Source organism: Lynx canadensis, chromosome B1, assembly GCF_007474595.2.
Source record: "Lynx canadensis isolate LIC74 chromosome B1, mLynCan4.pri.v2, whole genome shotgun sequence".
Classification (NCBI taxonomy): Eukaryota; Metazoa; Chordata; class Mammalia; order Carnivora; family Felidae; genus Lynx; species Lynx canadensis.
In genome coordinates, this window is record NC_044306.2 from 172,065,129 (window position 1) to 172,089,270 (window position 24,142).

The 24,142-nt window shown below is 39.0% G+C and overlaps 1 protein-coding gene across 1 annotated transcript in view; it reads right to left on the reverse strand.

Annotated features, from left to right (window-relative positions):
* Positions 1 to 23,126, reverse strand: part of NSUN7 (NOP2/Sun RNA methyltransferase family member 7) — a 52,648-nt gene extending 29,522 nt beyond the window's left edge. Inside the window, exons 1-4 of the mRNA XM_030313984.2 lie at positions 22,425 to 23,126; positions 13,036 to 13,094; positions 12,540 to 12,670; positions 202 to 354 (exon numbers count right to left, since the gene is read on the reverse strand). Of these exons, the coding sequence (XP_030169844.1) occupies positions 202 to 354; positions 12,540 to 12,670; positions 13,036 to 13,094; positions 22,425 to 22,737 (656 nt within the window). The 5' untranslated portion in view covers positions 22,738 to 23,126. The remainder of the gene's footprint in view (positions 1 to 201; positions 355 to 12,539; positions 12,671 to 13,035; positions 13,095 to 22,424) is intronic.
* Positions 23,127 to 24,142: the final 1,016 nt, after the last annotated feature.

The following is a 24,142-nucleotide window of genomic DNA, read 5'->3' on the forward strand; positions in this document are numbered from 1 at the left end:
TTTGGGGAAACTCCATACTGTTTTTCAGAGACACTGTACCAGTTTTCAGGGAATTTGTTGATAAGATCCTGAACTAAATCATGATTTCCCAGTCACTCCCCTAGACATGTCCACCGAGGAGAAAGGTAGTATTTCTTATCACATTATTTAGAAAGGCTTGCAACTTGAAATAAAAATAAAGGATTTGACTAAAACTCTTACCTGATTTTACAAGTATTTATCCAAGCATAAAGTGGCAAAGTGGAGGCCCTTAGTTCCTGGTTCCTAACTGTTTCTGGAAGAATGTGGTAAATTGAAAGGGCATCGTGTTTGATTCGACATCTTGCCAATGCTGCAGCCAATTTTATCTTAAAACTAGAGACAGAAAATCCATTTTTGGTGACTACTGCATTGAAGACAAGACTATCAATTTTCCACTAGAAAAATTCACAAATTAGACTTAGAATTCTAACAACTATTTCTGTAATTCTACTTAAAATTTTCATAGTATAAAATAATATTTAAAATTAGAAATCCGATAATCCTGCTTCCTTTTTTCAGTTTTTGCTGCTTCTGTACCGATATGAATCTCCTCAGATATTTATCTCAATTGTTGATTGAAAGAAATTTTATACAGTGAAAGAGGTGTGGAATTTAGTCAGACAAATTTGAAGTTAAATTCAGTTTCTGTCACTTACTAGCTGTGTGACCTCAGGTTTATTAATGAATCTCTTTTCTCAGCCTGTTTTCTCATCTGTAGAACGTGGTCACATTACCTTAATGTGGTGATTACCAACCATGTGTGTAAAATACTCAGCACAGTGCCTGGCACATGGCAGATACTCATTATAGCTAGTTATTGTCATAGTTGCCAACAGTGTATTCTTAATAAGATTAAGGAACTGTCATGAATCTGTATCATGTCCTTCCCAGTTCCGATGATCCCAGAACAAAAAACAGAGCAGAGCCCGATGTGGGGCTTGAACTCGTGAATCTGAGAAGAAATTAAGAGTCTGCCACTTAACCCAGTGAGCCACCCAGGTGCCCTGAGAGGATCCAAAGCAGGCTCTGCACTGACAGCAGAGAGCCCAATATGGGGCTCAAACTCAGCTCAAACTCACAAAATGTGAGATCATGACCTGAGCCAAAGTCAGACACTTAACTGTCTGAGCCACCCAGGCACCCATTTTTTTTTAATGTTTATTTATTTATTTTGAGAGAGAGAGCATGTATAGGTGAGCACAGGGGAGGGGCTGAGAAAGAGGGAGAGAAAGAATCCCAAGCAGGCTCCACACCACCAGGGCAGAGCCAGACACAGGGCTCAATCTCATGTACCATGAGATCATGACTCAAGCCAGAATCAAGAGGTGGATGCTTAACCAACTGAGCCACCCAGGTGCCCCTATTTTTTTTTTATATTTGTTTATTTTTGAGAGAGAGTGTGTGTGCACACAAGCAGGGGAGGGGTAGAGGGAGGGAGGGGGAGAGAGAGAGAGAGAGAGAGAGAGTGAAAATCTTAAGAAAGCTCCATGTCCAGTGCGGAGACTGATGCAGGGCCCAATCTTATGACCCTGAGATCATGACCTGAGCAGAAATCAAGAGTCAGAAACTGAACTGATGGAGCTCAGACTGTGAATTTTAATATAATTTAATCGCACAAAAATAATTTAAAGTATATATACAGTTATAAAGATTTTTGTATAAATACACAATATCAGATTGAGGATAAAGACCAAATCCAAATGCTATTAAGATAACCAGACATGTATTACATTTATAAATGAAACATCCTGTGGTTACTAAAAAACTTCTTCCACAGGTGTAGGTGGACTGCAATGATGAAAATGGAAGCAAAAACCATTCTCAACATTCTGGATCCAGAAGTCCACCTCCTGCTATAATTTGAACGTTATCACAGAGGGTTGCCTAATTACCTCTGTTTGCCAGGAAACAGCCAAAGCTGTCTTTCTGTATGTTAAATTGTAGTTATGTAATTTCTAAGCTTACATCCAAAATGAACTCATTAGCTACAGGACGGAATCTAAACTCTTTATCATGATACACTAGGATATTAATAATTTAACCTGAACCAACTCTTCAGTCCTCAGTTTCCACATTCCCACCACTCTCATCCACAAATCTGGCCACACATGGAACTATTTTTGCCCCTCTTAATAGCACACCACATCCCTTCTTCCTCTCCCTCTGCCATTCTCTCTCTCTGTCTCTCCAGACAGTATGGTTTGGACTCTGCAATCAGACTACCTGGATTCAAATTCTGGTTCCACCAATTACTAGCCACATGACATTAGATAGGTTATTTAGCTTTTCTAAGCACTAGGAATTAGGAACTAATATCTAACTTACAGAATTGTAGCCAAGATACTTTTGAAAATGTACTTCCAAGTCAAGCTATTCAAGAAGTGATAATAATTAATATGCCTATTCTTTTAATATTGTTAACTAAGAAGTGTGATCAAACCTGGGCTTCCACCCTTATGTAACTTATAATTTGGTGGTATAATAGACGTATAAACGATTAGAGCACAACGTGATGAATGTTGTAAGATACACAGATAAAGAACAAATTGAATGTATCAGAAAAAGAACAAAAATCAGCCCAAAGTGACTTCTAAGAGAAGGAGAAACTTGAACTATTAAAGGAGGAACAAGAGTTTTCCAGACCACAAAAGGAGAAAAGACACACAGAAGGCAGAGTACAATAAAGATACAGAGATGTTAAACGGCAAAGCATACTTGTAGAATATGGGGTGGTGAGAGATCCAGGCCTCAAATCACCAAAAATCTTATATACCCATGCATGGGAAGTGGGAATGTTTTCTGTAGGAAATGGAAGGCCATTTAAGAATAGAGAAATATCAATTAATTCATGAACAAATATTTTCTTCCTTACTATATTCCAGGTACTGTTTTATGTCCCAGAAACATAGGGATAAGCAAGGAAGACACTGTTCCTGATATCACAAAATGTAGAGTCTGGTAAGGGGAGACAAAGCAACTAATTTTCAATGTCATAAGTATTTATGACAAAGGAAGGCAGGATACTATGGTGACTCAAGGGGAGTCAAGGAAAGTTTCCCAGGAATCACATTTAGGCTAAGCCATAAGGGTAGAAGTAGGAGTTAGCCAGGAATAAGGGATGAGGGGGTATATGAGACAAGCTGTCCAGTGTTCCAAGTAGAAGAAGCATCATATATGAAAAAGTATCTGCCAATTCTGAAATACGTGCCTGAGAAGTTGAGAGATATGCAGAGCTAAAGACAACTCATTGGCCATAGGGAACAAAAATGGAAATCTGAGGCATGCCAACTTTATGGGATGGGGGCTTTGATAATGTCCTCAGGCTTTGAACTGGGTCACCAAAAGACAACCCCAGGAATAAAGTAAAAAGGAATAATTGGCCTTCACAAGGAATGAAGCCCAGCTTCCAATCATTTCAACCCCAGAATACTAAGTCACCTGGGCTTGTTAGTGCCCCAGGTCTAGTTGCAGCCTTCCAGTAACAAAAGTATATGCTGCTTCTAAAGGAAGGTAACAGTATCCTAGGCCTCAAATGAAATAAACATATACAATATAAAATTATACCTAATACAGTATGTCCCAAAAAACTTTAAATCTAATAATAATGGCAAAAAGGAATTATTCCCAATGTTTCCATTAATTATTTTATGTAATTAGAGGTTTATTGGATTTCTAAATATAATAAAGGAGTTGCAGTATTTTTCAGAAAAAAAAGGGGGGTATACCATTTTCATATTTATTCCTATAGACCACTGGAAAAACATAATTAAGAGAAAAAATGGATAGAAGGTAAACAGAAATATGTTCTAATATATTTAGATAATACATAAATACAAAAGAAAATATCCAAATCACTTGCTTATAATAGGTTTTATTCTCTTATTTTTCATAAGAAACCATGTGGGTTATTAAGTCAGTGATGATTCATGATGTAGTGGAGAAATGCAATTTGCTAAGGATAAAATAACAATGAAAAGCCTATATTTCAGGAATATCATGTCTCTGTCACAACCACATAGGTGAGAAAAGGCATATTTCCTATATGTTTTTGTGTTGCTTTTCCTAAGTCAGGGAATGTTATTCTGACTAGCAGCTGATCATGGTGGGGCTATGATTGTACCTAGTAAATGCGAAGTTCTTGCCCTTAGCAGACACATTTAGCATATCGATGTTTCCTTTTATAGTAGAAACCTACTGGTTTGCACTCTAAGGGCTGCTGCTTTCCTTCTGGGAATAGAAATCCCCCTCTCCTGAAAATGTTCCTTTCCTCCTTCTAGTCATACAATTTTCTTGGAAGGTGTCCCTAAGTGACTCAGTCTCCTTGGCCACAGCTGATTGGCAGAGGGTGGGCACTTGACTCAGGGCAGGGTCAAGCAATTTTTGGATGTAGCAAGACAGAATCAAGCCAGTCTTTCTAGTGTTTGGTGCTGTAAGATGTAAAGCTCCTGAGTTGTCAGCAGCCAAGTTTCCCAATCCAGGAACAAAGAAAGAGAAAAGAATGAAGCCAAAGCACACAGAGCAGTGACTACAGTCAAAGAGGATCCTGATGATATTTAAGTCACAGGACTGAGTAGAAGCATAGCCACATCACTGCCCTTTCTGCCATTTCAATGTTCAATCCTTCATGAAATACCTTATAATAAATTCTTTCTTTTGCCAAATCTTGTTTGAGTTGGGGTACTATCAGTTGGCAGAACAGAATCCTAGTACACCATTTTCCTTCAATTTATTTACTTATTATTTTTTAATTGATGTATACTTGACATACAATATCCTATTAGTTTCAGGTATATATCATTTGACATTATGAAATGATCCCCATGTTAAGTCTAGTTATCTGTCACCAAAGTTATTAGAATATTATTGACTATATTCCCTATGCTATGTATTATATCCCCGTGACTTATTTATTTTATAACTGGAAGTTTATATTTCTTAATCCCCTTCACCCATTTTGCTCACCCCAATCCCTCCTCTGGTAACTGATATTTTGTTTTCTGTATCTATAAGTCTATTTTTGTTTTTTGTTTGTGTGTTCACTTGTTTTAAATTTTAGATTCCACATATAAGTGAAATCATATGGTATTTTTTCTTTGATTTATTTCACTCAGCATAATACCCTCTAGGTCCATTCATGTAGTTGCAAATGGCAATACTTCATTCTTTTTTTTAACTTATTTGAGGAAGAGAGTGCACACAAGCAGGGGAGAGGGGCAGAGGGAGAAAAAGAGAATCTTAGGCAGGCTCCATGCTCAGTGTGGAGCCCTACGTGGGGCTCTATCCCATGACCCTGGGATCATGACCTGAGCCAAAATCAAGTTGGACTTGATTCAACTGGGTGGTTCAACTGAGCCACCCAGGGGCCCCAAGACTTCATTCTTTTTTATGGCTGAGTTTATATATATATATAAATCATATATATGGCTGAGCTCACATTATATATGTGTGTGTAAGATATATATATACATATATATATATCTTACATCTTCATTCATCTATTGCTTCCATATCTTGGCTACTGTAAATAATGCTGCCATGAATACAAGGGAGCACGTCTCTTTGAATTGGTGTTTTCATTTTCTTTGGGTAAAGATCCAGAATTGGAATTGCTGGATCATATAGTAGTTCTATTTTTATTTTTTGAGGACCCTTCACAGTGTTTTACATAGTGGCTGCACTAATTTACATTCCCACCAAGAGCATATAAGGATTCCCTTTTCTCCGCATCCTTGCCAACACTTGTTATTTTTTGTCTTTTTGATAATTCCCAATCTGACAGGTGTCAGGCATCTCATGATGGTTTTGAATTACATTTCTCTGATGAGTAGGCTGTTGAACATCTTTTCATGTGCCTGTTGGCCATCTGTTTGCCTTCTTTTGGAAAAATGTCTGTTCAAGCCCTTTCCACTTTTTTAAATCAGTTGTATTTTTTTATATTAAGTTATGTAAGTTCTTTATATATTTTTGACATTAACCTCTTATTGGATGTGTGATTTGCAAATATCTTCTCCCATTTAGTAGCTTGCCTTTTTATTGATGATTTCTTTCTCTGTGCAAAAGCTTTTATTTACTTTGGCTTTTGTTTATTTGTTTTAGTTTTTGTTACCCTTGCCTGAGGAGACTGGTCCAAACAAATATTGCTGATAAGACAAAGAGCTTACCGCCTATGTTTTATTCTAGGAGTTTTATGGTTTCTGTTCTTACATTCAAGTCTTTAATCCATTCCAAATTTATTTTTGTGTATTGTGTTTATCTGTTTCCCTTTAAATATTAATTGAATATTTTCTTAATGCCAAAAATAATTCAGTCAATTGCCTGAATTTCCCCTATGAATATAAAATCAGACATCATACTGACAACTGTTTCAGAATATTCACTAATTAAGTGAAATAGCCTAAGAATTTCCAAAGAAGGTGTGGAAAGAATATGAGATATAAAAACCCGTGAACAGGGGTGCCTGACTGGCTCAGTCAGAAGAGCATGCAACTCTTGATCTCAGGGTTGTGAATTCGGGTCCCACGTGGGGTGTAGAGATTGCTTAAATAAATTTTAAAAAACTTAAAAAAAAAATTTTTTTAAACAAGCCCATGAACAAGTATTCAGGGAGTATTTTGGCAAATGAGAAACTGGGAATGAAAGAATTGGGGAAGACAAGAAAAGGGATATATCTGAGCAAATGTAATTTATCCCCTAAGTGCCTGATTGGTTTTAACATTCATAAATCATTCAATATAAATTACCTTACCACTTTAATAGAATAAAGAAGGAAAGACAAATGATCATCCAACCTTCCAAAATTCTGATCTCTGTTTTCCTAGTGAGACTACCGTTTTCCTCTTGGGATTCCCCCTTCCTGTACTTCAGTTGGAAAGTACCTTGAGGCATAAAGCCAGGACTGTTCTTTTTTTTTTTTTTTTAATTTTTTTTTAATGTTTATTTATTTTTGAGACAGAGAGAGACAGCATGAACAGGGGAGGGTCAGAGAGAGAGGGAGACACAGAATCTGAAACAGGCTCCAGGCTCTGAGCGGTCAGCACAGAGCCCGACGCGGGGCTCGAACTCACAGACCGCGAGATCGTGACCTGAGCCGAAGTCGGCCGCCCAACCAACTGAGCCACCCAGGCGCCCAAGCCAGGACTGTTCTAATGCTTACCTCATTTGGTCTCATTTTCTCAGGGATCAAGTTTCTGTGCTGCTTCTTGTCTAATGCCCAAAATCTTTGCCTCATATATTTTGTCCAGTAAGTCTAACCCAAGATACTCTCTCATGACCAAATAATTTATATTTAAAAAAATATCACTCTACCTGCCATGGAGAACAGATTGCGGGAAGGAATGAGTTATAGGCAGGGAAATCAATGATGAAGCTAGTGTAGTAAGCTGGTGGCTTGGAAAATTGCAATGTAGTCGTGGAAAAGGAAAGAAGTAGATCATGAAGCATGTTTTCCAAATAGAGTTACAGCATTAGGTATGGTATGGGCACAGGGATGGGGAGGAAAGAAGAATCAAGGATGTGTCTAGGCAGATGTTGGCACCTGAATGTAATGTGGAAGATTTCAGGATGAGTAGTTTTGGGTGGTTTGGGAGGATAGAGTACTAACTCTTTCCCCTGCTGCTGCCTCTCTAGTCTTTCACTGCTCATTCTCCAATTCTGCCTCACAAAAGTCCAACAAATTATTTGGCAGGAAGATTTTTGGGCTAGTGTGAGGGCATGGGAAGTAAGAAAGGAAGAGATTGTGGTATCTTTTTATTTAACCCGTGCACATAGTATTAAAAACACAATTGATTTTATACAAGGAAGGAGTTCATAAGGACTTTGCATATGTCAAAAATGATAATATGTGTCATCTTGGATTATATCTCCAAAGCCATGAATAAATGAAGGAAAAGATACAAGTTGGTACGTAGAATATAAAACACAAGGATCTCTGGTAGAGACAATAACAACAAAGATCAAGCAGAATATTCATAAGAAAGAAATCATTCTTATTCAGTTTCTTGCTAAATAATTACTTCCTCTCTCACCTCCTAAAATTAGTTTTTATCCCCTCAGTAGAAACTTAGTAAGGTACATTTCAAGCTGACAATGATTCTACTTCCCTGGGGAAAACAGCACCCAGCCCTAAACCCCAGAAGATCTACAGAGGTTGAGCTACAGGTCAATGTCCTGTCTGAGTTCAGAATCCCACTCTATTGGCTATGGGGAATTGGCCCAAAGGAAGGCACCTGAACCACACGGAGCCAATCAAATTCCTGGGGGAGCTAGAATTTAGAATTGGTGTATGGAGATGATAAAATAAGTTAGTCTACATGAAGATACTACAAGACAGCTGTAACATGTAAGCTCAGGAACTGAGGTGCAAGAGTAGGGCTTTTTCCATGTAGACTAGAGAAGCACAGAGGCAGATAGGAAGAGAAAAAGAGAATGAAGCAGATACTAAGAGAGAAGCAGAGATAAAAAGATTGAAAGGACTTCAAGCTGTATTACAAAGCTGTACTCATCAAGACAGTCTGCTACTGGCACAAAAACAGACACTCAGATCAACGGAACAGAATAGAAACCCAGAAATGGACCCACAAATGTATGGCCAACCAGTCTTTGACAAAGCAGGAAAGAATATCCAATGGAATAAAGACAGTCTCTTCAGCAAGTGGTGCTGGGAAAACTGGACAGCAACACGCAGAAAAATGAACCTGGACCACTTTCTTACACCATACACAAAAATAAACTCAAAATGGATGAAAGACCTAAAGGTAAGACAGGAAACCATCAAAATCCTCAAGGAGAAAGCAGGCAAAAACCTCTTTGACCTTGGCCGCAGCAACTTCTTACTCAACATGTCTCCAGAGGCAAGGGAAACAAAAGCAAAAATGAACTATTGGAACCTCATCAAGATAAAAAACTTCTGCACAGAGAAGGAAACAATCAGCAAAACTAAAAGGCAACCGACAGAAGGGGAGAAGATATTTGCAAATAACGTATCAGATAAAGGGTTAGTATCCAAAATCTATAAAGAACTTATCAAACTCCACACCCAAAAAACAAATAATCCAGTGAAGAAATAAGCAAAAGACATGAATAGACACTTCTCCAACGAAGACATCCAGATGGCCAACCGACACATGAAAAAATGCTCAACATCACTCATCATCAGGGAAATACAAACCAAAACCACAAGGAGACACCACCTCACCCTGTCAGAATGGCTAACATTAACAACTCAGGCAAGGACAAATGTTGGCGAGGATGCGGAGAAAGAGGATCTCTTTTGCACTGCTGGTGGGAATACAAACTGGTGCAGCCACTCTGGAAAACAGTATGGAGGTTCCTCAAAAAACTAAAAACAGTACTACCCTATGACCCAGCAATTGCACTATTAGGTATTTATCCAAGGGATACAAGTATGCTGTTTCAAAGGGACACATGCACCCCCATGTTTATAGCATCACTATCAACAATAGCCAAAGTACGGAAAGAGTCCAAATGTCCATCGATGGATGAATGGATAAAGAAGACGTGGTATATATATATTGTATACACACACACACACACACACACACACACACACACACACACACAATGGAGTATTACTCGGCAATCAAAAAGAATGAAATCTTTCCATTTGCAACTACCTGGATGGAACTAGAGGGTATTCTGCTAAGCGAAATTAGTCAGAGAAAGACAAATATCATGTGACTTCACTCATATGTGGAATTTAAGAAACAAAACAGATGAACATGAAGGAAGACAAAAATAATATAAAAACAGGGAGGGGGACAAAACATAAGAGACTCTTAAATATGGAGAACAAACAGAGGGTTACTGGAGGGGTTGTGGAAGGGGGGATGGGCTAAAGGGGTAAGGGACATCAAGGAATCTACTCCTGAAATCATTGTTGCACTATATGCTAACTAACTTGGATGTAAATTAAAAAGTAACAATAATAAAAAGATTAAAAAGCAGAGATAAAGAAAGTCCTAATCTTTCCAATTCCTGATTTCATTCTCTTTCTGAGTCTTTGACTTATATGATACATCCCAGTATCTTTATCATTTTTGCTCAAACTAACTGAAGATGGCTTCTGTTACTTGAAAGCTGAGACTCTTGATTAAAACACTCTGGTGGTATTTTTTTTTTTTTTTTTTTTTAATTTTTTTTTTCAACGTTTTTTATTTATTTTTGGGACAGAGAGAGACAGAGCATGAACGGGGGAGGGGCAGAGAGAGAGGGAGACACAGAATCGGAAACAGGCTCCAGGCTCCGAGCCATCAGCCCAGAGCCTGACGCGGGGCTCGAACTCACGGACCGCAAGATCGTGACCTGGCTGAAGTCGGACGCTTAACCGACTGCGCCACCCAGGCGCCCCTCTGGTGGTATCTTTATACATGTATACTGCTCTACTATTCTCTGCAATTCAATCACTATACATGCATTTCTCCTATAGCATATCATGAATTAAATATACTATGAATTGGTTAATTTGGTAAACCGATCAATTTGTGAGTAAGATTTGTATTATATAAGCCTTTATTGGTTTGTGTAAGGGGAAACACTATTGCACTGACAAGAATGTAACCGGTATGTGTCAAGGCAGGAGGTAGCATGGTATGATGGGGAAAGGGAAAAGTCTGGGGAATCAGGAATCCTTAGACAGTAGGATCTTCTGGTTCCTCTGGCCTCCTGAGCCACGGTCTTTGCTTGTCCTATTCATACCTGTCTTGCTAGCATTCAGCTAAAAGTCTGCAGCTGCTGAAAGCACAGTCTGGTCTTTCTTACTTGGTGAGAGCCCTATGGCTTTCCTGGCTGACCCAGGATAAACTCAGCTCTCATTAGGTTCACCGAGACTAAGATGGGGCTTCCATCAATGTCTCCCGAGTCCTGCTAAGTCAAACAGAAACTGAGAGAAGCTCAGCAAACCTGAAACTTTGAGCCTGTCCCGTGGCATACTGCCCCACCAATTTTTCTCTGATGTACTTGTACCCATCTTGGACACCTGTGGTTGGAGGCAGGTTACCCACTAGTGGGATGGGCAGTGAGGTGGTTACCCAAAACCCCACACAGTAAACAGGGGTGAGATCTTACTTATCTAACACAGAGGGCATGTACCTCTGAATGCTCTTGCTGTTTGCCGTCTTAAAATTTCTTATGGCTACATCTGACATGAGATATGACTGTGTCTTATCTTTAATCTTCCAGAGTACATCAACCAAACCTCACTATCCTAAGTGGAAGGAGTAGTAGCATATAAATGGTTAACACTTGGACTCTGGAATCCACCTTCCTGAATTTGAATCTGGCTACTCCCTTCTCCGATCTATAGCAATAGGTAGGTTCCTGTAACCTGTCTATGCCTCAGTTTTTCCATGTGTCAAAATACAGGTTGCTAACAGTATCCTCCTCGTATGTTGTTATTAACAAGAGCTCCTTACAACAGTGATTGACACATATTAAGTGCTCAGTAAATGTAAGCTATTATTATTACACCGTTCTTAATCCTCTGGTCTCAGCCTTCAATAATTTAAATGAAACTGCTTGGATTTCCCATAACAATATAAAATCAGATATCCTACTGATAACTGTTTCAGATTATTTACTAGGTAAAAATCTTCCTACAAGATTGTTGTTGTTGCTATATTCTGCTTTCCATTAAGGTTCAACAACACGATAACAAAAGCCCTAACCACAGTAGCACTTAACATTTATTGACCATCTACTATGTGTGTGGCTCTAAGCTAAGCATTTTGCATGCGTTTGTTTAATTAATTTTCCGAACGACCTTTTTAGGTAGATACTATTATTATCCCCATGGTAGGTTTCTGCCAATATTTAGGCTAAAAAGAAAACAAATTTAAATTGAAAACATGTTTGTCTTTCTTAACTATGTTGAAGCTTTTTTTTTTTTTAATTTGCCCAAGTAGTGGAATTTTCCCATTTGATACATGTTAGATTTTTTTTTTAAAGAGCTGTAAACAGGGGCGCCTGGGTGGCGCAGTCGGTTAAGCGTCTGACTTCAGCCAGGTCACGATCTCGCGGTCCGTGAGTTCGAGCCCCGCGTCGGGCTCTGGGCTGATGGCTCAGAGCCTGGAGCCTGTTTCCGATTCTGTGTCTCCCTCTCTCTCTGCCCCTCCCCCGTTCATGCTCTGTCTCTCTCTGTCCCAAAAATAAATAAACGTTGAAAAAAAAATTTTAAAAAAGAGTTGTAAACAAAGGTAAGTAAATAAATAATAGGTGTTTCAAATCAAGTTTAATTTATGTATGTGCTAAAACATTACTAGGAATTTTTCATGATTTTCCAAATACTTACAAGTTGGATCTTACAGTTCAAGCTTTCAAAAACAACTTGATTTTAAACAGAATGTTTAACCTGTTCAAGGCTGTTTGTAAAGGAACTCAAGACACATGAACTTTTATATATTTTCTCCATAAATTTCTGAAACTTATCTACACATTATACCGTATACCAATGAAAATACTAATAATTATTTCATAGAAAACATCCTTTGCACTTTTACAATTACCTGTTAAGAAGGTTCTCTACTTCTTGAACTTCTGCTATGGGTTCTTCATTATCAGAAAGGAAACGAGCTTGAAATTTTCTATCTTGAAAATCATACAGCATCACAATAATAAGACTGCTCAAATGATCTGGCTACCAGGGGGAAACACATATAAAGAAAAGTATACAAACAACATCTATAGTAATATTTTCCATTCCACTATGTTTTCATGAGAGAACAGAAATATGACTATTTTTACACAGCCTGGTTGTATTGGTAGAGAACTTGCAAATAGAAAAAAAAACAATAAAAAAATAAACCATTTTAAAGAGACAATATTTGGTATGTTCATCACAATGAAAGGACTACGATCAGTATTAGAAGTAGGAGAGAGTTCAGGATGTATTCTGAAGGTCTCAGCAGTAAGCAAACTAGTTGGATTTAAATCTAAAGGCTTTTTAATACTTTCTAAATAACAATCATGAGACAGCTAATTATATAAAAGTTGTCTACTTACTATTGTGGTACTTGGGAAGATACAGCTGTCTATTAATATAGCTTCCAAAATATCTTGAACTGCAAGACAAGGAAAATGTCTGTTACTGAGAATACCAAAATGAAAATTTTGGAATCAAAATACACTTTAGGGGCACCTGGGTGGCTTGGTCGGTGAAGCATCTGACTCTTGATTTTGGTTCAGGTCATGATCTCACAGTTTGTGAGATCAAGCCCCACATCTGACAGCACAGAGCCTGCTTGGGATTCTCTCTCTTCCTCTCTCTCCACCCCTCCCTCACTTACATGCACGCAGGCGCTCTCTCTCTCAAAATAAATAAACATTAAAAAAATACACTTTATACAGTGTCACCAACTACTTTTACTTTCATAATTAAAATATATCTCAATTCTTGACAAAGACCCAAATTATAATGACATGATATTTGTCGTATTTATGAATCCAGGACCCTTAGGACCCAGGCTTCACGGGATATCCTAGTCAAAGGAGCATTATCTGAATACCTCAAGTAGTAAAGGAATTCCAACCTTTAATTTACGTCTTTTGAGAAGCATTTAAGAGGATCTATTTTAAATATTGCATCCTTTTTATATGTTGCTGGATTCAATTTGCTAATATTTTATTTAGTTTTATTCTATGTTTATGTTTATGAGGGGTATTGGTCTATCATTTCTTTTCTTATAATGTCCTTGTCAATGTCGGTACCAAGGTTATGTTGGCCTTGTAAAGCAGGTGGGAAGTGTTCCCTCTTCCTCTTTCAAAGAGTTTGTGTTAGATCGGTCTTATTTCTTACTGAAATATTTGGTAGGACTCACTAGGGAAGACATTGATGACATTTAATCTAAGACCTAAATGACAAAGAGTTAGCCATGGAAAGATCTGGGAGAAGAGACATTCAGGCCAAGAGATAACCGCAAAGGTACTAAAGGGAAACAAGTAGACATATTGAAAAACCTCCACAGTGTGCATGAGTGTTCCTTTTGTTACAACTACTTAAAACTATATATGGACCATGTAACAATTTTTCTCTAAATTTTTAATGTTTATTTACTTTTGAGAGAGAGAGAGGCAGAGCGTGAGTAGGGGAGGGGCAGAGAGGGAGACACAGAATCCAAAGCAGGCCCCAGGCTCCAAGCTGTCAGCATAGAGCCCAACGCGGGGCTCAAACTCACAAATCGTGAGTTAATGACCTGAACCAAAGTCGAACGCTCATCCGACTGAGCCACCCAGGTGCCCCATAAATGTTTTAATCAGTTGAGCAAAAAGCTAGGCTAGCTAGCTTCAATTCATTCAACATTCGTGGAAAACCTACTATATAGGCACACTACACTTTTGAATTTCAGTTTTTATTTGGGGGATGGGAAAACTAAAAAAGGAGTGACTAATGGGAGCATAGACTCCAATTTTCATAGGAAATCCTTTGAGAGTCCTAATCCATATTTGAGCCACCAATTATGGCTGTATTATACAAAGCAATATCCCCATTTCACTTATAAGGAAAATAAGGTTTCATTTGCACCCTAAAGTACTAGCAAACCAGTTCCTAACCACTTCAGGGATTCTCAGCACGGGTCCAAATTTTTGTCACAGAAAATCTGGTCATCATAAGAATAAAGGGGTTCTGAGACTACAGACCTCAACAGGCTATAGAATTTTGAGCAATGGAGACGCTTAGCTCCTAAGAAATAGGAGAGGCAGAATGTAAAAAATAATGATGATTTTGCCAACATTGCATTTATCCTTTGGGGGGGTCTTGTCAAAACTGATAACATCGTTGGGCTGCCTTTGATATGGTGCAGAATGCATTACTTTTGTATATCGACAATTTACGTAACATTCTCGTATAGTAATATCAACATTAGTGGTAACTGTATATTTTAGATAGTGCTTTCTATGTGCTACACCTTGCTCTAAGTGCTCCATTTGGTATTCAGTTAACCCTCATAACAACCCTATGAATTAGGTGTCATCATTATCCCTGTTTTATAGATTAAGAAATGAGACAAAGAATGGGTAAGTAGGATGTCACAGTCACACAGCAAGTAGCAAATCAGGGATTCAAACCCAGACAGTCTGGCACCAAAGTGCATGCTCATTACCAAAACATTAGCCTGCCTTTCTTCATCTTCCTCTTATAACAAACCAGAATGGCTATACAAAACACATTAATGACTAATTTGAGTTACCAGGATTTACTTGAAGACTGTAAACCTTGCCTATCCTATCTAGTTCAGCACACTAACTTGAACTATTCCTTGTCCCCCACTAATTAAAGCCTATTCTCTTTAGTCTGTTGAAGAGAACTCTTAACCTCCATTCTTCATGTTTTCAATAAGGAAGGGCCTTCCCTAGGGAAAGATTTTCTGCCATGTGTCAGCAGGAAGTGCAATAGAAAGGTCTACACTTCTTCAGCGGTGTCATAGATTAGATGAGAAGTCTCTAACTCAATAGTAAAGGATTTGCAAGCCACTTGGCTAGAGATCTAAAACTATGTCCCCAAACATCTATATTTTTTCCTCTCTCAGTGGGACCAAATTCAAGTGTAAAGGAGGAGTGCTATTTATTAGACCCCCAAAACCCACAGAGCCAATCTTGTCATTCTTCCCATTCTGGAAGAAAGGTGTAAGATGTCCCTTCTTTTGATTCTCCTCTAGGTTCTTCCTCTCTATTTTTATTATGTTTTCATAGAGTTTCCTTCATGTGAGGGGCCTCTAGAATCTTCACTTCAAGCATGTCAAGGCCTTGGGGCCCCTGGGTGGCTCAGTCAGTTAAGTGTCAGACTCTTGATTTCGGCTCAGGTCATGATCTCACGGTTTGTGAGTTTGAGCCCCGCGTTGGGCTCTGTGCTGACAGCTTGCAGCCTGGGGCCTGCTCTCTCTCTCTCTCTGCCTCTCCCCTGCTCATGCTCTGTCTCTCTAAAAATAAAAAAATAAAATAAAAGACTATCAAGGCCCTCCTATAATTATACAATATAGATAGATGCTGTTTATGTGTGTGTAGAATGAGGGAAACAATAAAATTATTTAAATCTTTTTTTGGCAAAACTAGTAAGACTAGCCACTATCATTTTGGAAGAATATTTCAGAGAAGTAAATGCCAGGGAAAGGAAGCTGGCATCACCAAATACAAAATCATTATGTAATGAAAATAAAATATATATGGAAGACTCACAGCTAATATCAACCTCAATGGGGAAAAACTGAGAGCTTTCCCTCTATGGTCAGGAACAAGACAGGGATGTCCACCCTCACCGTTGTTATTTAACACAGTACTAGAAGTCCTACCCTCAGCAATCAGAGAACAAAAAGAAATAAAAGGCATCCAAATTGGCAAGGAAGTAGTCAAACTTTCACTATTTGGAGATGACATGATATTCTATGTAGAAAACCCAAAAGACTCCACCAAAATATTGCTAGAACTTATACGTGAATTCAGCAAAGTTGCAGGATATAAAATCAATGTACAGAAATCTGTTGCATTTCTATATGCCAATAATGAAGCAGCAGGAAGAGAAATCAATGAATTGATCCCATTCATAACTGCATCAGAAACCATAAGATACCTAGGAATAAACCTAACCAAAGAGGTAAAAGATCTGTACTTTGTACACTATATAGAATATTTATGAAAGAAATTGAAAATGACACAAAGAAATGGAAAAACATTCCATGCCCATGGATTGGAAGAACAAATATTGTTGAAAAGCCTGTAACTACCCAAAGCAATCTACACATTTAATGCAATCCCTATCAAAATAGCACCAGCAGTTTTCACAGAGCTAGAACAAAAAAATCCTAAAATTTGTTGGGAACCCCAAAAGACCCTGAATAGCAAAGCAATCTGAAAAAGCAAAGCAAAGCTGGAGGCAGCACAATTCTAGACTTCAAGCTATATGACAAAGTCATAAGACAGTAGTCATTAAAACAGTATGGTACTGGCACAAAAACAGGTACATAGATCAATGGAACAGAATAGAAAACCCAGAAATGGACTCACAACTATATGGTCAACTAATCTTTGACAAAGCAGGAAAGAATATCCAATGGAAAAAAAATCTCTTCAGTAAACGGCGTTGGGAAAACTGGACGGCAACATGCAAAAGAAACCAGGCCACTTTCTCTACCATACACAAAAATAAATTCAAAATGGATGAAACACCTAAATGTGAGACATGAAACCACCAAAATCCTAGAGAATACAGGCAATAACCTCATTGACCTCAGCCTTAGTAGCTTCTTATTAGATATATCGCTGGAAGCAAGGGAAACAAAAGCAAAAACAAACTTTGGTACTTCATCAAGATAAAAAAGCTTCTGCACAGCAAAGGAAACAATCAACAAAACTAAAAGGCAGCCTATGGAATGGGAGAAGATATTGAAAAATGACATATCTGATAAAGGATTAGTACCCAAAATCTATAAAGAATTTATCAAGCTCAACACCTCAAAAATAAATACGCCAGTTAAGAAATGGGCAGAAGATATGAATAGACATTTTTTCCAAGGAAGACATCCAGATGGCTACCAGACACATGAAAAGATGTTTGACATCACTCAACATCAGGGAATTACAAATCAAAGCCATGATGAGATACCACCTCACACCTGTCAAAATGGCTAAAATTAACAACACAGGAAACAACAGATGTTGGCAAGGATGCGGACAAAGGGGAACCCTCCTGCACTGCTGGTGCTAATGCAAACTGGTGCAGCTATTCTGGAGAACAGTATGGAGGTTCCTTAGAAAGTTAAAAATAGAGCTACCCTAGGATCCAGCAATTGTACTACTAGGTATTTACCCAAAGAATACGAGAATACAGATTTTAAGGGGTACATGTACCCTCATGTTTATAGCAGCATTATCAAAATAGCCAAACTATGGAAAGAATCCAAATGTCCATTGACTGATGAATGGATAAAGAAGAAGTGATGTATATATATTTGTGTGTGTGTGTGTGTGTGTGTATATATATATATATTTGTATATGCAAATAGATGTATATATGCATATACATGTGTATATATGTATATGCAATGGAATATTATTCAGCCATAAAAAAGAATTAAATCTTGCCATTTGCAATGACATGAATGGAGCTACAGGGTATTATGCTAAGCAAAATATAAGTCAGTCAGAGAAAGACAAATACCACATGATTTCACTCATATGTGAAATTTAAGAAACAAAACAGATGAACATAGAAAACAAAAAAAAAGGAGAGAGAAGCAAACCATAAAACAGATTCTTAACTATAGAGAACAAACTGAGGGTTGCTGGAGGGAAGGTGGGTGAAGGGATGGGCTAAATGGGTTACGGGTATTAAGGTGGGCACTTGTGATGAGCACTAGGTGTTATATGTAAGTGATGAATCACTAAATTCTATACCTGAAACCAACTGTACCATATATGTTAACTAGTTAGAATTTAAATAAAAATTGAAAAGAAAACAACAACAACATGGAACCATAAAAAACTAGGATTAGGGATGGGGTATCTTGTTCTACCACCCTTTCCAATCAGATAAAATACTTCCTCTTTTTAACCTTCTTCCTGCTTGGTTCCTTAGTATATCATTTAATCTCTTCTTGAGTTTCCCTCAATTTTTTTCATTTGCAAAATGAGAATCTTGTGTCTCAAAGAACTGGTGTAGCAAGTGATATTTTGTTTTGTCAATTACAAAGAGCTATGTAAATATAAGGTATTATTATTATTTACATTCAAGAAAATTGCATTTACCTCTTACATGACAACCAGAGCTTAAGAGGTTATTGATCTAGATTATTTTTCTAATGAATCACTATACAATCAAGAATTAACTCAGCATGGGGCACCTGGGTGGCTCAGTTGCTTAAGCTTGATTTCAGCTTAGGTCAGGATCTCATGAGATCTAGCCCTCATCAGGCTCTGAGCTGTCAGCACGGAGCCTGCTTGGGATTCGCTCTCCCTCCCTCTCTGCCCCTTCCCTAGTCACGCTCATTCTCTCTCCCTCTCTCTCTCAAAATAAATAAATAAACTTAAAAAAAATCAACTAAGCAGGCCTGGATGGCCAAACCCTGAACACTCCAAAGAAAGGTTTGGCACTCTGGGGAGATAACTTCTATAAACCTTTGGAATAGCTTGCCTGATGACAGTGTCTGTGTTTACACCGGGTGTTGGTGGGCAACATGGTGTCAGCTTGACCTCTGGAAGAACTAGAGACTGAGTAAGGTCAGCCACAAAGTCACTCTTTGTCTACATGACTGACACCAATAAAAACCCTGGACAGCAAGGCTTGGGTGAGCTTTCCTATACTTCGGTACTACATTCACATACTACAATACTTCATTCCTGTTGTCCTACCATTGCTAAGAGAATTAAACATTGTCCACAGACTCCGCTGGGAAAGAACGGTAGAAAACTTGCACCAGGTCTCTCCTGGACTCTGTCCAATGCACTTTTTTCTGGTGTTGACTTTAACCTTTCACTATAATAAACTATAACTATGAGCATAACGGATGTGATAAGTTCTGTAAATCCTTCCAGTGAATCACCGACCCTGATGGTGGTCTTGCGTACCCCACCTACAATTACTAATTACCAAAGCCATAATAAAACCATACATTAAGAATTTACTAGGTTTTTCACTAACAGGTTAGAAGATTCTGAAATGGCCAGGCTAATGCCACAGTCAATTCCTGAGACTGAAAGTTCACCAACTACTATATATACTTAGGTTGGAGAACAAATTAAGCCAGGAATAATACCAACAATTTCAGGGACATCTTTTTCTTCAAGTTTTCTGTTTTCTTTATTTGTGGTTCGTTAGTTTATTTCTTAAGAAATCATTTTCCAGGTTTCGTTTCTTTTTTTTTTTTAATATTTAGAATTCTTGAAACATCCAGAGATTCTTTGAAAAAACAAATTAGCTGCTAGTACTCTATTTCTTTGATAGAAATAAAACTTAAAAGGAATCGGCTACTCTTCATTACCTTCTTTAACAGAAAATCGACTTTGGGGCTATTTAGTAAAGCAGGAATCGTGGTTGTCTTCACCTCAAAAAAACATACTGAGCCCTTTAAACCTTCAAAAGGTTAATCAGATATAAATACATTCTCTCCTTTGAAAGAGCTTATACACAAAGGACATCAACAAAAGAGTAAACAATAAAACCGAAATACTGAAAACACAGCCAAAGGAGTATACTTAACATTTATATAATGAAGGAATTTTCTGTCATTTTTCCTTCTCCTTATAGTTCTACACACACACACACCACCTATTCACAACTTCACCAATAAAAGGGATCATTACCCAAGCTCTCTTTAGTTTATACATTAACATTTTTAGCTTTACTGCTCCTATAAAAAAACTGCAGGGAAGAAATCCTGAGTTTTCTTTTCTGAACCTATAAGGTACAAACCAAATATGAGTTTATAAGATATCATGTGAAAGTACTGGTAGAACACTGATTATACAGAAGCTACCAGGGAAATGCACAGAGCCCCCACTGTCTTAAAGCAAACTATCAGGCTCTTAATTATCTTGGAAATTTAATACATTTAGAAATTCTGGTTTGATTTTATTTGAACATTCAGAAATTATTCAGATAATAATTTAAGCAATATATTATTATTTTAAGAAGAAAAAAATATTTGTACCAAGTAAACAACCAAAGCCAGCTTACATTAGAATTAGAATTTAAAAAAACAAACATTTTGAGCAAAGGCAGGTTTGTAAAGGTCTATGACAATACTTTATCTTAATGGGATTTTTCTGGGTCATTAAAAAACATAAAATAGTCACAAAGCCCTTTCATAAAACAGAAATAAAGACTGAGAGGAAGAAAAGGAGAATCAAGTATACATATCACTATAGCATGACCATCTAGTCAATGCATTAATTGTATACAAAATAATTTCAGGTTTTTAGTATTGATTCCTAAATCTAAGACTCAACATTCCATTAGGAAAACAAATTGTCTATAACAGAATTTTGGCATTAACATTAAATACCAACTAATTAACGTAGATGCCCAGTCTGCCTTTCATTGTTACAAGGAGAAAATGTAAAAATGTTCATTTGGCTCATTATCTAAAGTGCAACATTTTGGTCTCTAAAACTACATTTTTTCAAAGCAGATAGAAGGAATGGATGAAATAATGTGAAAGATTACACTGGAAAAGAAAAAAATGGTTAAAACATTTAAAAAGAAAAAAACCCACAAGCAGGAGAAAACAAAGAAATGGAAATTAAAGAGATGCCTTTTGACATCAAATTTTTCTCTATGTTGACAAATTTCTGGCTTCAGAGTTGAGCTGCCTTGTATCTGCAGACTACCAAAAATATATATTCATGTCTAAGTAATGAACGGGGCATTTTAGTTCAACTAAACAACTGGTAAGTGCCTATGTGCAAGAATGTGGAAGGCCCAGTAAGTACTAATACTAAGGAAATGCATGCAAATTAGTGTTGCCCTTTCAAGGTGTCTCTTTAGGAAGCCATATGCTTATCATTTCAGCCATGCTGTTAATACTCCAAATATTTCTGGAACTTCTTTTTGGAACTACATTCACTCATTTTACAAACCAGTATAAACATTATAGTTTAAAGGGGACAGGCGAGCAATTGATAATGTGGTGTCTGAATCAGAAGATTCTAAACTTATTTTAAAGCTTATTGCTAGTACAAAAACAAAGATCTCCAGACCCTGCCACTGTTTGCTTTCACAGTAACAGTATTTGGTTCTGTCCTAGAGTCAGCTCCACACACAGAAGTGGATAGTTAACCACTGAGCGAATCTGAAACACTGCATCTCAAACCCTGGAGGCAAATTAGAACAGGGAATTCTACAGAAGTTTGGAGGAATAAATGTATAAGCTCTCAAAATTTAGGCTATTGGCTATGAATGGGATCATCTTAATCTGGGTTGATTTGATTTTGATATTCATTTTTAATATATTGTACCTTGGCTTCTTACTCCATCTCTGTTCCTCTCTTACTGGTTTTTATAATTGTGAACGTTCATACACTAATATACAAGAGGTAAACATAGAAAATGCCAAGAAATAACCCAAGGTGGTGGTGGGGGGTAACTGTACTTGGATCCTTCAGTGGACTCTTATTCTTCCTGTTAATGGAATTGTTTCCTTGTTCAATTTAATGACTGTGCATTACATCCATCTAAGGACGGGCACCCTCCTAGACACAGGGAATCTGCAGTGAAAAACAGTTCTGGCCTGAAAGAGCTTGTTTTACTGGAACTTTCCAAATTCCTTGACATGCATCTGACCAAAGTTACACAAATATGTGAAAACAAAACCTGGTGTGCACCAGAGGGCGGGAAGGGGACTACGCTCCACAAATTCTCTCATTTTATTTTAGTGACGATCGTTGAGACTGGTACTACTCACACTTCAGAGCACTGAAAGCCAGCTCATAGGACGAACGCTGAAAGGATTCATCCTCAGACTCCGGCAAGGACCGCAGGGGTTCATTCCCATACTTTATTAAGACTTTCTCTGGCGACTTTTCGAATCGAATACCCTGGAAAATGTTTGCTGCCATAATGTAAACGGAGTCCGGATAGCCAGTTTTTTCGGGTAAACCAGTTGAGTTTTTTTCGCCGGTTGATGTGTCACCTGACAGCACCAGGGAAGCGAGCTGGGAGATCTCCTCCGTATTTTTTTCGTTCGAAAACTCCAGTTCACTCGTGGCACGAAGCATGTTTGCCCCCTGACTGTGGTCGGTAACTCAAGATCGAATTACAACTCAGATGTTTCAGGAAATGGTTTTTCCCTGTACCTTAAGTATCGTCTCTGTGAAAATAAAAGGTTATCTCGGTAAATCACTATTCCTGCGGGACGCACTTGGTGGCCCATTTCGTTGCGGCCTGAAAGATTAAGAGGTGGCATCTACTGGCGGATCCGAGCGTCCCATGCTTGGGGCCGTACAAGACCTAACCAAACGTCCCCAACACTCAGAGAGAGGGGAGGTGGGAAGGTGTTTCGGGAATCCTCTCCCAAGCGACTTTTCCCTAGGCCCCTTTGGGGGTAGCGCTCCCCACAAGCCGCGTCTGCGGCCCCACGGGCGCCCCCTACCCAGGAGGGCGGATGTTTCCCGGGGCTTCGGGGACGGAGACGCGGCAGCCGTTGCACTTGGGGCACCGAAGGCCGGTGTCTGAATAGAGCCCTCGGGAGCCCGGGACGGCAGGGCGCCGGCGGCGGCCCGGGAAGGCAGTTCTGGCTTAAATGCAGCCTCTCCCACCAACCGTGTTCTGGGTGTGGGGGGCCCCGACCTCCGGCGCTCGCTTCGCTCCAGTTCCCGAAAGCAGAGCGCGCCTTCAGGCCTCCCCAGGTCACGCTCAGTGGCCCTTCGCGGACGCGGCGGCGGAGCTGGGTGGAGCGCGGCGCGGGTGGACCCACGGCTCAGGCCGGACAAGGGTCGGCCTCTCCCACCTCTCGCGGTCGGCCGGCCGGCCGGCCGCGACCCCGTCTCCGTGGCAACCGGGAGCGTGGCCTGACGCCGCCGAGGGCCGTTCCCGCGGGACTTGGCCGGGTCCGCCTCTCACCCGGCCAGTTTGCTCTTCCTCCAGAGTTCGGCGACGCCAGCCCCAGACCCCTTGCGCAGTTGGATCGCTTCGTCCCGAGGGTCCTCGACTTCCCCAAAACCACAAGTGGCCCCCTTTCCCGACACTTCCAGGTCGGTCTTCTTGAAAGCAAGAATTCTGTGTCGCTGACAGCATCCGCCTTGGCGCGTTGGGCAGAGGCGCAGGAAATGTTAAAACAGATGAGTGTAGAGCTACTGAAGAAAAGGGGGGAAAAGACGAGCCTACTTTATTTTCATACTTTTTAGAACAATGGATATCACATTAGACGGACTCTTCCAGGGCAAGTTGGGTAAAGGTATTTGCCAACTTAAAACCGCATCCCTCCTTTCCAGGAGTTGCTTGCAAAGAAAGACTTGGCTGAAGTGGACCTACAAACGATCAAATTTGTCCCACCCTCCAAATTCTAGCATGGAACTGGGAACAAATATAAGCCTCCCCAGAGGGTTTTAATATGGCTACTTTAATTTTTGAGTCCACCTGGTTAGCTCCTACTCAATCTTTGAAACTCAGTGCAAGCATTGC